This window comes from Babylonia areolata, chromosome 4 (genome assembly GCF_041734735.1).
Source record: "Babylonia areolata isolate BAREFJ2019XMU chromosome 4, ASM4173473v1, whole genome shotgun sequence".
Lineage (NCBI taxonomy): Eukaryota > Metazoa > Mollusca > Gastropoda > Neogastropoda > Buccinidae > Babylonia > Babylonia areolata.
The window spans coordinates 14,966,778-14,976,777 of record NC_134879.1 but is presented as its reverse complement, the minus strand read 5'-3'; the positions used below and the strand labels follow the sequence as shown (position 1 = coordinate 14,976,777).

Here is a 10,000-nt window from a genome sequence, read left to right as displayed (position 1 = left end):
TTTCTGTTGCAGTTTCGTTCTCTCTCTGTGTGTGTCCGTGTCCACCTTCTTCCTCACCTTCCAATGACGAAGTGGTAAAAAGAATAAGAGGAAGAAAGAGGAGGTCAAGTTGCAAGGAAGTGGTGCTGGTGAGGTGACCGGACATCCCCTCAGCCTTCCCTAGAGGAGAGGAGGAGGTCGAGGAGGAGGAGGAGGAGGTCGAGGAGGAGGAGGAGGTGGTGGTGGTGGTGGTGGTGGTGAACGGGGGGAGCGGGCAAGCAGCCATCACCATGTCCATCAAGGAGACGCAGAACTTCGAGAAGGGCCGCATCAAGGCCCTTCAGGATGAGCGGGTGTACATCCAGAAGAAGACCTTCACCAAGTGGGCCAACGCCTTCCTGGAAAAGGTGAGGGTTTGGGTTTGTTGTTGGGTTGTGGTTGTGGTTGTTGGTGTTGGTGGTGTTCGTGGGTGGGTGGGTGGATGGGTGATTGAGGTGGTGGTATTTGTATTTGTATTTGTATTTCTTTTTATCACAACAGATTTCTCTGTGTGAAATTCGGGCTGCTCTCCCCAGGGAGAGCGCGTCGCTACACTACAGCGCCACCCATTTTTTTTATTTTTTTTTTTTTTGGTATTTTTCCTGCGTGCAGTTTTATTTGTTTTTCCTATCGAAGTGGATTTTTCTACAGAATTTTGCCAGGAACAACCCTTTTGTTGCCGTGGGTTCTTTTACGTGCGCTAAGTGCATGCTGCACATGGGACCTCGGTTTATCGTCTCATCCGAATGACTAGCATCCAGACCACCACTCAAGGTCTAATGGAGGGGGAGAAAATATCGGCGGCTGAGCCGTGATTCGAACCAGCGGGCTCGGATTCTCTCGCTTCCTAGGCGGACGCGTTACCTCTAGGCCATCACTACATCCATAGAAGGATGTGGTGGTAGTGGTTGTAAGCGGTTAATGGTGGTGGTGGTAGGAGTTATGGTGATTGAGGTGGTGGTAGGAGTAATGGTGGGTCAGGGTGGTGGTGGTGGTGGTGGTGGTGGTAGGAGGTTGTGGTGATGGTGAGAGGTCATGATGGTGGTAGTGGTATTGTGGTAGTGATTGAGGTGGTGGTGGTGATGGTGTTTGAGGGTGGTGTTTATGGTGGTGGTGGTGGTGGTGGTGATGATGGTGGAAGGTGGGCAGTGGTGTTGTGGTGATGGTGATGGTGTTGGGAGAGAGAGAGAGAGAGAGAAAGGGAGGTCAGGGAGTGGGGAGGGTGGTGGTGGTTTGGACTGTCGTGGGTGTAGTGTTGGGAAGGGGGGTGGGTGGATTTGGTGGGGGGAGCGTCTTTTCGGATGAGGATGGTGATGGTGGGAAGGGATGATGGTGGAAGGTGGTAGTGGTGTCGTGGTGATGGTGTTGGGAAAGGAGGAGACCAGGTACGGGTAAGGGGGCGGGGGGGGGGTGGACTGTGGTGAGGGTTATTGGTGGGAAGAAGGGGTGGGTGGGTGGGTTTAGGGGCCGAGGGTCTTGTTGGGAAGTAGGGTGGGGTGTTGGTGGAAGGTAGGTGGTTTAGTTTGCTGGTGGGTGTTGTTACTGTTTGTTGGGTGGTGTCTTTTTGTTTCATCCTTGTTTTCTTTTTGTTTGTTTGTTTGCTGGTTTTGTTGTTGTTGTCTTGTCTTGTCTTTCTTTCTTTCTGTTTGCCTGTATGTATGGGGTTTTTTTTCTTCTCCCCTTCCTCCCTCCCTCATTCTTTCTTTCTTTATCTCCCTTCCCACATCCCTCTATCCTCTTTAAACATTTCTATCGGTTTATCTTCTTCTTCTTCTTCTTCATTTTCCCCCCTTTAATCTATTCTTTACCTGGTGCAATGTGTGTGTGTGTGTGTGTGTGTGTGTGTGTGTGTGTGTGTGTGTGTGTGTACGTGCGTGCATGCGTATGCGCTTGCGCTTGCGCGGGAGCGCGCGTTCGCAGTACTTCCGTGGCTCGTCCCAGAGAAAGTGAAAGCTAAAAAAGAAGAAAAAAATAATAATCATAAAAAAAAGAGTTAAAACAAAACACATTGATGTAACCGTACAACCCGCCGCTGTGCTTTTTCTGGAACCGGGGGTGGGGGGTAGGGCAGGGGGAGTGGGGGGGTAAGGGGTGGAGCCATCCCCCACCTGCATGGAGACTTTAGAATACTTTGGTATATGTATACATGTATAACACAGGTGTGCAACACAGGAGAGTGCATTAAAACACACACACACACACACACACACACACACACACACACATATGCACAGGTCAGCCTGCTGTTCCTGTGTGCTGTCGATGACATTATATACATACCGATTAGTTTCTCACACTAGACTGAGCAACACACCAGACGCCACTTTCTTGACATCAGAGATCTTTTCCCCTCCCTCTTGCGGCCAATCAGTGGCAGCCTCTGTGTGTGTGTGTGTGTGTATGTTTGTGTGTATGTGTGTGTTTGAGTGCGTTTGTTCATGCGCGAGGGTGTAAGTGTACACAAGTGTCAGGAGAGTTCTGTGCACATGTGTATGTGTGTGTGTGGGGGGGGGGGGGGGGGGGGGGGGGGGGAGGGGGTGGAGAGGGGGGGGGGGTAGATGATGAGGTATGTGTGTGTGTATATGCATGCCTACACTGTGGGAGCAACGGAATATTGGAACGTGCAGGTGTGCATATATATGTCTTTGTATATATGTGTGTGGGGTTGGGGGTGGTGGATATGGGCGTATATGTGTGTGCTTGTACAAGTAAGGGTTCATCTGTATGTGTGTGTGTGTGTGTGTGTGTGTGTGGCATGGAAGCTGCGATACGTAGCCTAGAAATGAGTGTGTGGAGGAGGGGGGTAGAGGAGGTGCAGAGTAATGTGTGTGTGTGTGTGTGTGTGTGTGTTGGGGCTCATGTACGTTTATGTGTATTTGACTGTGCTTTCGTATCTGTGAAACTGCATGTTTGGTGCATATCTGTTATGCATATGTGGGTGTTTGTGTGAATGTGTGTGTCCATGTTTTACATTTATTTGCTTATTTATCATAAATGTTGTCTTTTTTATTTACTTAAATAATTATTATTATTACTACTACTACTACTTTTTTTTTTCAAGGCCTGACTAAGCGCGCTGGGTTACGCTGCTGGTCAGGCATCTGCTCGGCGGCAGATGTGGCGTAGTGTATATGGATTTGTCCGAACGCAGTGACGCCTCCTTGAGCTACTGAAACTGAAACTGAAACTGATAGATATGGTGACGTGAACTGGCGACCAGTCACCTGTATGATGATGATAACGATAAGATCTGTGCGTACTCTACAGCAGGTCAGTCGACTAAGATACACGAAACAGATAGATACTTCTTCTTCTTCTTCTTTTGCTCCTCCTCCTCCTCCTCCTTCTTCTTTTCCTCCTCCTCCTCCTTCTTCTTCTTCTTCTTCTTCTCCTCCTCCTCCTCCTTCTTGTTCTTCTTCTTCTTCTCCTCCTCCTCCTTCTTGTTCTTGTTCTTCTCCTCCTCCTCCTTCTTCTTCTTCTTCTTCTTCTTCGCCTCCTCCTCCTCCTTCTTCTTCTTCTCCTCCTCCTCCTTCTTGTTCTTGTTCTTCTTCTTCTTCTTCTTCTCCTCCTCCTCCTCCTTCTTGTTGTTCTTCTTCTTCTTCTTCTCCTCCTCCTTCTTGTTCTTCTTCTTCTTCTCCTCCTCCTCCTCCTTCTTCTTGTTCTCTTCTCCTCCTCCTCCTCCTTGTTCTTCTTCTTCTCCTCCTCCTCCTCCTTCTTGTTCTTCTTCTTCTTCTCCTCCTCCTTCTTGTTCTTCTTCTTCTTCTTCTCCTCCTCCTCCTCCTTCTTGTTCTTCTTCTTCTTCTTCTCCTCCTCCTCCTCCTTCTTGTTCTTCTTCTTCTTCTCCTCCTCCTCCTCCTTCTTCTTGTTCTTCTTCTCCTCCTCCTCCTCCTTGTTCTTCTTCTTCTCCCTCCTCCTCCTTCTTGTTCTTCTTCTTCTTCTCCTCCTCCTCCTTCTCCTCCTCCTCCTCCTCCTTCTTCTTCTTCTTCTTCTTCTCCTCCTCCTCCTTCTTCTTCTTCTTCTTCTTCTCCTCCTTCTTGTTCTTGTTCTTGTTCTTCTTCTTCTTCTCCTCCTCCTCCTCCTTCTTCTTCTTCTTCTTCTTCTCCTCCAGGGAGAAAGAGAGAGAGAGAGAGAGAGAGACAGAGACAGAGAAACAGAGACGGAGATGGAGGCAGACAGAGATGGGGGGGTGGGGTGGGGGTGGGTGGGGTGCAGACAGACAAGACAGGGAAAGTGGTGCAGACCTATACAGTGGGAAGGAGAGGGATGCGTGTATGTGGGGCGGGGGGTTGGGGGGGGTGGGTGGGTGAGGGGTGCCTTATATTTGACTGTTCAGCTGTTGCTTTCATCTGCATCGTTATTCCAACAACACTACTGTTCGATTTTTGTCGGTTTCTTTTTGAGTGAGTTGCCTCAGTAGTTGTTCGCAGGGCGGTAACAACTGGGGAGAGAAAGAGAGAGAGAGAGAGAGAGAGAGAGAGAGGGGGGGGGGTTGGGAGGTGAGGGGAGGAGAGGAGTTAGGTGAATGTTGGTTGTTTTCCTTCCTGATTTGATCTCTTTTCAGACTTTGAATCGATTGCACGGGTCTGCAGTACACTCAGGGAAAACTATGTCTGTCTGTCTGTCTCGGTGTGTGTGTTGTGTGTGTGTGTGTGTGTGTGTGTGTGTGTGTGTGAGAGAGAGAGAGAGAGAGAGAGAGCACGCGCGCAGCCCGGCCACGTGCCCGTGTGTGTATGTGTGTGTGTGTGTGTGTGTGTGTGTGTGTGTGAGTATGACCTTGCGTGTGAGTGTGTGCGCATCGTTTTTGCGCGCGTTTGCGAGCTCGTGCAATGTTCACGCATGCTCACTCATGTACGTACGTACGTACGAACGTAAATTATTTGAAAAGCTCTTGGTGTCTATTGGGAGCTGGGAAGTGAAATTAGTGCATATTGGGTTGTTTTTTTGTTTTTTGTTTGTTTTTTTTTTAGTTGAAGATTTGAGCTGCATTACTCATTGACGGCAAAAACAGGTTATGTTTCGGATTCGTGTGAAGGTGAAGCATGTGTAGCTTGCAGTGTTTGATTGAAAGGGTAAGGGTGGGGAGGAGGAGGAGGAGGAGGAGGAAGAAGAGAGAGGTGTGTGGTTGACGAGGGGGGGAGGTACGGTGGGGTGGTGGGTGGGGGGAGGGGGGGGAGAAGGTGGGGAGGGAGAGGGTAAGTGGGAGTTCGGGGGTTCGAGGCCAGCTGTGACACACACACTCTGTGTGTGTGTGTGTGTGTGTGTGTGTGTGTGTGTGTATTGACTGTTAGCTGTGCTGTGGGGGTTTTCCTTCGTTTTTCTTTCTTCCCCCCCCCCCCCAACCCCAACCCCAACCCCCCCCGTCCACCGGCCACCCCCACCTCCTTCCTGGTCCCATTCCATTGATTTGTTTGGCTGACGTCTGTCTGTCTGTCTGTCTGTCCGTCGATCTGTCGGTCGGTCTGTCGTTTCTGTCTCTGTTGTCTGTTTCTTTATTTCTCTTTATTGTCTTGGTGTCTGTATACATATATGTCTGTCTGTCTGTCTCTCTCGCTGTGTGTGTGTGTGTGTGTGTGTGTGCGCCTTCATGTCTCTCTCTCTCTCTCTCTCTCTCTCTCTCCTGCCTTTTTACAGGAATGGATATGAATTGTAAAGGTGTTTGTTAAGTGGTGTGATATGCTGGATGCGATAATTTGAATTTAAAACAAGTAAATATAATAAAAATTTATATATAAAAAATTTACATGAATATGCTACATGGTTGTGGCATTCTACCTAATTTCCTCACACGAGATTTGGAATGATGATATGTGTAACCCTAGTACGTAGATACGGGCCGACAACTCAGATTTACACATGCATATTGTGAGTGGATTTGCCAGGTAACTTAACTTGGTAGGTATATACCACAAATGCCAGTGATTTAATACTACTAATAATAATGATAATGATAGTATTTATATAGAGCTGAATCTTGTGCAGAGACAAATAAATCTAAGCGCTTTCACACCAGTCATTCTCACGCACGCATAACTCTAAAACTGGAGAAACTGAAGACAAGGAAGAGGCAGGGAAGGGAGGCTGTCTTGTGAAGAGGTGGGCTTTAAGGCCAGACCGTTGAAAGAGGTGAGTGCGGAGACCTGACGAAGCGAAAGAGGAAGTTCATTCCAAATGCAAGGTCCAGAGACAGAGAAAGAACAGCGTCCAACAGGGGAGTGTTTGAATCTGGGTATGCGTAAACAGAGTGGATCCGAAGCCGATCGTAGAGAAGGCAGCCACAAAGATCGGAAGGGGCAGATTTGTGAATACTTTTCTTACGTAGAGTGCTGATCTTATACTTTTGTTCTGTGTGAGACAGGGAGCCAATGGAGATGTTGCAAAATAGGAGTGATGTGCTCAGATCTTTTCTTTCTGAGGACGAGTCGGGCAGCAGAATTTTGTATGCGCTGAAGGGACTGAATGGATGAAGCAAGCAAACCAGACAATTTGGAGGACTATGCGTAAAAAGTAATATAACTAAATTAGTGTTACATGAGTGGATAATGGATCGCCACATCTGTAACCGGATGAGACGATAAACCGAGGTCCCGTGCACTTAGCGCACGTAAAAGAACCCACGTCAACAAAAGGGTTGTTCCTGGCAAACTTCTGTAGAAAAATCCACTTCGATAGGAAAAACAAATAAAACTGCACGGAGAAAAAAAATAAAAAAATAAAAAAATGGGTGGCGCTGTAGTGTAACGACGCGCTCTCCCTGGGGAGAGCAGCCCGAATTTCACACAGAGAAATCTGTTGTGATAAAAAGAAATACAAATACAAATAACCGGCATTGAACGTCACATGGCTTAACTTATTATTTTTATATATTGTTTTTGTTGTTGCTGTTTTTGTTTTTTTTCCAATTCTTGGTATTACTTGTCAGTTGTAACACGAAATTTACCTTCAAACTGGCGGACACACCAAATAATTATTTAATACATAACCCGCGTGTTACAACATTCTAACGCCGACAGCTGGAAATAATAAAAGTTCAAGATAGATACTGAGTTACGCGGGCGGGTGACGCAAAAAGAAAGGTCACCCTGACCTGGGACGAAATGTGACGGGTTGTGGAAGGAAGGCGGGAGGGGCGGGGGGTGGGTGGGTGACGGGGGGGGGGAGGGGGAGAGGTGGTGGGGTGGGGGGGGGGGGGGAGAAGAGGGAGAGAGAGAGAGGCGGGTTAGGGGTGGGCGTTTTTTTTTGGAGACTGGGAAGAGCGAAGTTATAAAAACAACCTTGAGCAGGGAATGTTCTTGAAGTGTCAGTCAGTCATATGATGGCTGACTAGGTGGATGAGTTGATCGAGTCGGCGATTGTAGATGGGGAAGATTTTTTGTTTGTTTGCTTTTGTTTGTTTGTTGTTTGATTTTTTTTATATGAAACGTTGATGTGTGTGTGTGTGTGTGTGTGTGTGTGTGTGTGTCTTGTATTTAAAGTCCAACACATGTCTAACACTGTGGAGTGATGGCCTGGAGGTAACGCGTGTGTCCGCCTTGGAAGCGCGGAGAGAATCTGAGCGCGCTCGCTGGTTCGAATCCCGGCACAGCCGCCAGTATTTTCTCCACCACCACTAGACCTTGAATGGTGGGTGGTCTGGACGCTAGTCATTCGGATGAGACGACAAACCGAGGTCTCGTGTGCAGCCATGCACTTAGCGCGCGTAAAAAAAAAAACAACCCACGGCAACAAAAGGGTTGTCCCTGGCAAAAATTCTATAGAAAAATCCACTTCGATAGGAAAGCATTTAAAAAAAAAAAAAAAAAAAAAAACAGCTGCAGGCAGGGGAAAAAAAGGGTGGCGCTCTCAGTGTAGCGACGTTTTTTTTCTGGGGAGTATAGCCCGAATTTCACACAGAGAAATCTGTTGGTGAAAAAAAAAGAAAAAAAGTCGCTGCCCTGAGCCCTTTCCTTCCCTCTCGCTCTATGTTACGTTATGTGTGAAACTGTGTGTCTGTATTTCAGTCCACGTCTGTCAGTGTGTTGCTGTTGTCTGTATTTCAGTCCACGTCTGTCAGTGTGTCACTGTTGTCTGTATTTCAGTCCACGTCTGTCAGTGTGTTGCTGTTGTCTGTATTTCAGTCCACGTCTGTCAGTGTGTCACTGTTGTCTGTATTTCAGTCCACGTCTGTCAATGTGTCACTGTGTGTCTGTATTTCAGTCCACGTCTGTCAATGTGTCGCTGTGTGTCTGTATTTCAGTTCACGTCTGTCAGTGTGTCACTGTGTGTCTGTATTTCAGTCCACGTCTGTCAATGTGTCGCTGTGTGTCTGTATTTCAGTTCACGTCTGTCAGTGTGTCACTGTGTGTCTGTATTTCAGTCCACGTCTGTCAGTGTGTCGCTGTGTGTCTGTATTTCAGTCCACGTCTGTCGATGTGTCACTGTGTGTCTGTATTTCAGTCCACGTCTGTCAATGTGTCGCTGTTGTCTGTATTTCAGTCCACGTCTGTCAATGTGTCGCTGTGTGTCTGTATTTCAGTCCACGTCTGTCAGTGTGTCACTGTGTGTCTGTATTTCAGTCCACGTCTGTCAGTGTGTCACTGTGTGTCTGTATTTCAGTTCACGTCTGTCAGTGTGTCACTGTGTGTCTGTATTTCAGTCCACGTCTGTCAGTGTGTCGCTGTGTGTCTGTATTTCAGTCCACGTCTGTCGATGTGTCACTGTGTGTCTGTATTTCAGTCCACGTCTGTCAATGTGTCGCTGTTGTCTGTATTTCAGTCCACGTCTGTCAGTGTGTCACTGTGTGTCTGTATTTCAGTCCACGTTTGTCAGTGTGTCACTGTGTGTCTGTATTTCAGTCCACGTCTGTGAATGTGTCACTGTTGTCTGTATTTCAGTCCACGTCTGTCGATGTGTCACTGTTGTCTGTATTTCAGTCCACGTCTGTCAGTGTGCCACTGTTGTCTGTATTTCAGTCCACGTCTGTCAGTGTGTCACTGTTGTCTGTATTTCAGTCCACGTCTGTCAATGTGTCACTGTGTGTCTGTATTTCAGTCCACGTCTGTCAATGTGTCGCTGTTGTCTGTATTTCAGTCCACGTCTGTCAGTGTGTCACTGTGTGTCTGTATTTCAGTCCACGTCTGTCAGTGTGTCACTGTGTGTCTGTATTTCAGTCCACGTCTGTCAGTGTGTCACTGTGTGTCTGTATTTCAGTCCACGTCTGTCAATGTGTCACTGTTGTCTGTATTTCAGTCCACGTCTGTCAGTGTGTCACTGTGTGTCTGTATTTCAGTCCACGTCTGTCAGTGTGTCGCTGTTGTCTGTATTTCAGTCCACGTCTGTGAATGTGTCGCTGTTGTCTGTATTTCAGTTCACGTCTGTCAGTGTGTCACTGTGTGTCTGTATTTCAGTCCACGTCTGTTAATGTGTCACTGTGTGTCTGTATTTCAGTCCACGTCTGTCAATGTGTCACTGTTGTCTGTATTTCAGTCCACGTCTGTCAGTGTGTCGCTGTGTGTCTGTATTTCAGTCCACGTCTGTCAATGTGTCACTGTTGTCTGTATTTCAGTCCACGTCTGTCAGTGTGTCGCTGTGTGTCTGTATTTCAGTCCACGTCTCTCAATGTGTCACTGTTGTCTGTATTTCAGTCCACGTCTGTCAATGTGTCGCTGTCACTGTGTGTCTGTATTTCAGTCCACGTCTGTCAATGTGTCACTGTGTGTCTGTATTTCAGTCCACGTCTGTCAGTGTGTCACTGTGTGTCTGTATTTCAGTTCACGTCTGCAAATGTGTCATTGGTGTCTGTATTTCAGTCCACGTCTATCAGTGTGTCACTGTGTGTCTGTATTTCAGTCCACGTCTGTTAATGTGTCACTGTTGTCTGTATTTCAGTACACGTCTGTCAATGTGTCGCTGATGTCTGTATTTCAGTCCACGTCTATCAGTGTGTCACTGTGTGTCTGTATTTCAGTCCACGTCTGTTAATGTGTCACTGTTGTCTGTATTTCAG

General features: G+C 47.4%; 1 protein-coding gene across 1 annotated transcript in view; it reads left to right on the top strand.

Moving 5' to 3' along the window:
* LOC143280888 (spectrin beta chain, non-erythrocytic 5-like) overlaps positions 1–10,000 on the top strand; it is a 355,560-nt gene that overhangs the window by 61,415 nt on the left and 284,145 nt on the right. The window contains exon 2 of the mRNA XM_076585640.1: positions 13–386. Within this exon, the coding sequence (XP_076441755.1) occupies positions 270–386 (117 nt within the window). The 5' untranslated portion in view covers positions 13–269. The remainder of the gene's footprint in view (positions 1–12; positions 387–10,000) is intronic.